At 34.2% G+C, this 6000-nt stretch overlaps 1 protein-coding gene across 1 annotated transcript in view; it reads left to right on the top strand.

The window, feature by feature from the left end:
• FBXL17 (F-box and leucine rich repeat protein 17) overlaps window positions 1-6000 on the top strand; it is a 289747-nt gene that overhangs the window by 98782 nt on the left and 184965 nt on the right. The window contains exon 7 of the mRNA XM_085305322.1: window positions 3204-3334. Within this exon, the coding sequence (XP_085161448.1) occupies window positions 3204-3334 (131 nt within the window). The remainder of the gene's footprint in view (window positions 1-3203; window positions 3335-6000) is intronic.

The following is a 6000-nucleotide window of genomic DNA, read 5'->3' as shown; positions in this document are numbered from 1 at the left end:
AAAAAAAAAAAAAAAAAAAGAATAAGCATGGCATTTGGAATTAGAGAATCAACCTTTTTCTTTCTTTCTTTCTTTTTTTTAAAAAAAAAAATAAAAAATGGTTTCACACATGTTTAAAACAATTTCCTGACTGGTAATGCATACTGGTCCCTGTGATTTAAGTAGGTACAGAAGTACTCTTTTTACTTGCTGTTTTCAGATCAGTCAAAATCATGTGAGGAGTCCAGTACTTAAGGGGATGTGTTTCCTGTCCTCCAGACCTTGAAAGTCATTTACTCTTCTGCAGTGGCAAGACTGAGGCTGTATAGATCCCATTATACTTGAAGAGTTCCTATCTAGTGTGCCATCACCACCTAGAAGCAGCCTCTTCAAACTTCTGAGGTGGTAGGGTTTGCTGGATCAAGTACCTTATGTCTGATAAAAGAGATTTAACTCAGCAGGTAGGTCAGGTATGAGGTAGGCTGTTTGAAAYGAAGGAATGTGTCAGTAAAAAGGGCAAGAGATGGTTGACTTTTGTGTATATTGAATATAGTGATAGACCATTATGTGAAAGTGAGAAGCAATGTGGGAGTGATCATTCTCCTGTGACAGCAAGGATAAAGTTACTCTAAATATCATTAATTTTGTCACTGACTTCTAATAGGATTTCAGTGTAGTTTTTGAGTCTACCTGTACAACAGTCTTTTTTTACTGGGACTGCATTCATCTTTGCCTCAACTACTGTCACCTAATCTGAAGTTAGGTGAATTAGAGATCGTTTTCAAGGAACGTGGACCTTCATGCATTCTTTTATCTTTAATGAAAGCTCATATTATTTACCCTTTTAGTAGCAACAGTGACAGAGAATGAACAGAGCAGTTTTATTACCTGCTCGTAATGAAGAATGTTGTCTACAAGAGGGTGTGTTTTAGCTAGGACTTAGCTTTTTGACATAATGTTCTCTGCTTGTCTTTGAGGTCTTCTGGTAACGTTTGATTACTGTGGCAGAGCATGTTGTTGATTTGTCCAATAGATTTGTTTCTTATGCTGTAGAATTTGTTGCCCTATATAAGATGATTTTGTACTTTGATGGGTTCAAGAGATCTGACTTTAATTTCCATTATCATCACAAGCTCCGTGTGTGATCATGGTGAATTTATTTGTGCCTCATTCCCTATTTCATAAATAGGGGATAAGGGGCTATACCAACTCGAGTAAGGTTAGTATAGAAATGAATATCATGGGAGCACATGGAGAATTTAATCACTGTGGTAATCTGCTAAATCAAAATTTGACAAAATTGTCCTGCTGCAGGAAGTATATATATTAAATTTTTCTTTAGAGCCCATGGCTTTCTGGGAATCAAGTTAGTCAGCCCTCACATACTGTGTGAAAACATACTAAGAAAGCAGAAACAAAGTGTTCCAGTTTAACAATATGTTRTTATTTATAGATCTCTTGTTAAGTGGAGAAGTCTTTTACATATTGCTGCTGGGTTTTTGTTTGTGCAGCTAGATACATGAAACACAATCAGAATAATTTGTCAGAGTTTGTGCTGGCAGTTTATTTACAAAACAGCAATATAGTAAATTCTATATGTACAGGAAGCACATTTGAGAAAGTACTCATTATTTTGCATTATTAGAACTCCACATAGGACCTCAGTGTATATCACAGGAACTGGCCATGTTATTGCCATTATAGTACAAAGGCCAATGAGGTGCTAAATTATCTAATGTGAATAGCTGTATGAAGGTAAGGAAAATCCAAGCTACTTTAAGCTTTCCCTCCTCTTTGCCATTCTTGCAGAAAACTGAGGGATTCAATGTGACCTTTTTTGAGGTGCATAGAAAATAAATTCTCTACTTGCTCCACTTCTTAGAGCAGTATGCATGAAATACAGAGAGACAGAGCTTGCAAGATCTGTTCATTACCAACACACCATCAATCATCACGTGCTCCTCTCTCTAATAAGCAAATAAAAAGAGTATCAGAAGTACAGTGGGGTCACAACAAGCAGTTCAACAGTACRGCTGGCATAGCATTTTAATGGCAGGAATACTTTTTCCTTGCTTCCTATAGAAATATTCTGCACTTGTTTCTCAGAGRTCCCGCTCCTTAAATTTATGCTTGTTCAGCAGAGTTTTAAACTGAAGAATGATAAAAACTTCTGGAACAAAACGCCAGAGCACCTTTTCTAAAGACTAATTCCATTTGAAGTYGTCATTTTTTTCTTAAATACCTTGACTTAATATTTGTAACTGCTGAAGTGGACCAATTACACGTTCTCACTTGTGTGTCTTTACTTAATCAAATCCCTAGTGACTTAAATCMCTGAAAAGGATTATTATTCTCTCTTACAAGGAAGGTAAATTTAATTAAAGTGTCARTATTACCTAATGCAATTATTTGTTCCACAGCATAAGAGATTATTTTAGACATCTTAAAAGGCAAACAACACTTRGAAGTTACTGTGGCTAAACTGATCCATTGTTTGAGGATGCTGCAGAAAATTGTAAATGTTGGCCTCAAATCTGTCTCCTTCTGTGAATTCATGACTCATAAAAGTAGTAAGGGAGTTTTGTTTGCTTTTGAAGACCATTGTAATTATTAACAATGGTAATAAATCAGATTAATGTTAGTTACCCAATGCATAGATCATAAATCATACTGTTCTACTCCAAATTCTGTTATTCTGAATTTCTGATGGCTRTGCAGGTAAGAATACAGTATAAATACTGCAATTTCTGGAAATGATGTGATATTTACTCGGTTTGTAAAGTCTCAGATTTCTGGAAATTTTAATGATACGTATTTGAATCGGAAGGAAAATACACTTTCTATCTCCCCTCCTTGCTCCTCCCCCTCTCCTTTTTTAAATGAAATGAGAAGGTATTCCTATCTAAGTACACAAATGGTTGTCTTACACTCTATGTAGTAAAAAGAGGAAGGCCTACACCCCTATTAAAGGTGACATGGACCAGGTGGGAGAGAGATCTGAGTTCTTGGACTAACTGAGAGCCTGCCTGAATCCAAATTTAAGTATAGCTTTTAGATACTAGAAGTCAGATTGTGTGATTATCTCTGGTATTTTTCCTGTTTTGCAGAAAATATAGTAACTTTRTCTTTCTGTCTAGCTTTCCAGAAAATTTAAGAATTTTTATAACAGTTATGTATATGGATAAGTTTCAGATTATTTCTTTCTATCATATTTGTCTCAATAGCTAAGAAATCTTTCCAGCTTGGATCTACGTCATATCACAGAACTGGATAATGAAACCGTGATGGAAATAGTAAAGAGATGCAAAAACCTTAATTCCCTCAATCTCTGTCTGAACTGGATCATTAATGACAGGTAACTTCATTATAGCCTCTAAAACTGGTAAAAAGCAAATTTAACCCATTGTATTATTTGAGAATAATTCCTCGTGCCTGGGGGGGGTTTGGAGGAGATCAGTAAAAGCAAGCACCTGTTTTCTGAGGTTCTTGCTTGCTTTGGGTAAATCATCTAAACAAATTTTTCTATATGTTTCTGTAGTAGAGAGAGATTCACTTATTAATGGAATAATAGCCCTAATACGATGTTTTGCTATAGACTAAATGAGAATGTGCTCTTTAATACTTGTGATTGAAAYGTACAGTTGCTATTCAGAATTCTTCAGTAGGTGGAAGCATTTAAACACACTTATATGCTACAAATAATGAGACATTTGACTTCGTAAGAAAATAATCTGCTTGTGGGTTAAGTAGTAGATTTCATGTTTGTTTAGAAAGCAAGATGTCCTTCGTCTTAGGGCAACAAAGGTAAAGTGAGACTTAAGGAATAACTGAGGTATTAACTTAAGCTTTTCCTTCTGAGCAATACTCTTCTACTCCTGATGTATTCCCTCCTTTGATMAGCTAATTTATTTTAAGATTAAGTAAATAAACATGAAGGATACATAGTTACSTTGTAGATAGGATGAAAAATAATAAAAAAAATGCATAGAATTTCAAAAGTGGGAGTTTCCTTTTAAATTATTGAGAAAATTGATCAAAGCCACTGCCTTAAAATGAACTGGAAAGAACTTTCTGAATGACTTCTAACACAGCAGTGTTAAAAACTATAACGAGTATTTTAAATAAAACCAACATATTACTTCTCACTTCAGATATTCTAAATAATGTTTCATACTAGTCGGAAAGATAGGTTTTAGAAATCRTGTTTATTCCCCTTGTCTACAGATTATTTCTAGCATACTCTCTTACAAGTTTTTAGAAAATCTTTAAAAATGTACTAAAGTATAAATGAGCTTAGATTTTAGTAAAAGTATAATGTTGTAAAAATACTGAAATATAAATATATTGAATGGAAAGGAAGTACCATCGAACTTTTACTATATCCATTTTTAATCTTTAAGACTGTCTTTTGTTTTTGTGGATTTAGGTCAGACCCATAATATAACTTCAGTGKTTTTGAAAGCATTTAATTGCATTAGTTCTTTCTGTCTACGGAGGCTTATTTGCATATGCAGAATAAGGCTGCTGTAATGGAAAATTTTAGAATGATTCAGAAAAAATGCTAAGGAAAAACTGTAAATTTTAAAAGACAGGAGCTTTTCAGGTTTTAATTAAAGTAATTAAAAATAGTATACTTTTCTGCATGAGCATTTKGAGTAGGACATTCTACTTAATGTCATCCAAATTTATCCTTGGCAAACTGTTCTTGAAATTACTATTTAATTAGAATGAGAAATATGTGTTTTTAATTGTATGCATATAGCTATAATACTTCATATCAAGTCTAATTACAATTTGGAGATTAACAAGAGAAGGAAACCTTTACCAGCAGTGACAGAAAACCTGCTATTGTGTTCAAACTTTGCAGACAATTGATTTTTTTTTGCCTCTCTCCCTTCTCCTCTATTTTTTTTTCTGTTTCTGATCATACCTGTCTGTACTTGATCAACGTGTGACTAATACCTAAACTTGCTTACAGAGGACTATTTAAATTAGCTTCTGGCTAAAACCAAACAAAGAAACAGAAAAGGAATTTGGAAAATAATTATTAYCCTGTTTAAATCTTATGCGTAGACATTGTAATTTGGCAACTCAAGTATTTTTCCTGTTTCACAAGTGAGATGAAGTTCCAAATGTTAGCCTTAACAGAAATATGCCTCTCCTCCACCTCTGACATTTAAAAAACAAAATTTAAAAGGCTGAAAACCAAACAACAGGAATGTGGATTTCTGCTAATCAAATGCAACTACCGGACTTCAATAAGATTGGCACCAATTCAGCTTAGTATTACGATCATACTCTCTTTTGGGTAGGAGCGATCCTTTGGAAATTCACAGGGCTACTCAGGTGTTTAATAAGGAAATTCAATAGCCTTAGTAAATTGATGACTAAATGGTTCATTAATGATTTAAGGCAGGATGAACTTTATCTGTTTGGTTTTTGTTTGATGCCAAGCAATGGCTCTTAGAGGAGATGCTTTTCTGCATCCCATTGCCTCTGAGTGAACCTTTTGTTCATCGTAGTTTCTACCACATGCAAGATAGAACCAGTTTAAGATTTACCTGACTCAAGGGAATAAAAAATAAAATTAGGTTAGTGTCCCCCYTTTTTTATCCCATCTTTTGTCAAGTCTGCTTACTTACGAGATCCATTTAGATGTGGATTGTACCCCAGAATTCTACAAAACTAATGAGTCGCTTTGCTTTCTAGAATGTTTCATTTCTTTTGCCTTTAAAGCCTTGGAAAACTGTTTTTTCCTCCATCYCTTTCCTGCAGAATACAGACTGAAGGAAAACTAGCAACTGTTTCATTTCTTAAAAAATTCTGTGCAGTTTAAAGGTGTATCTATGAATTATCTGTTACGGGTAGTAGAGTATTGGTAGGTTTTATGATAGAAGTAAATCACGGTTTTTTAAAACTGTACTTTAGATTTCTTTATTGTTTCCAGAAATTCATAAAAATTCTTTCCACAAGCAAGTCTGTGGCCTCAGAACTTTTGCAGTGCTCTCTTGCTCTTGACTT

This window comes from Rhea americana, unplaced genomic scaffold (assembly GCF_003343005.1).
Source record: "Rhea americana isolate MKP2758 unplaced genomic scaffold, rheAme1 scaffold_22, whole genome shotgun sequence".
Classification (NCBI taxonomy): Eukaryota; Metazoa; Chordata; class Aves; order Rheiformes; family Rheidae; genus Rhea; species Rhea americana.
Note: the sequence above shows the minus strand (reverse complement) of the source record. Positions and strands in the feature narration are given on the sequence as shown.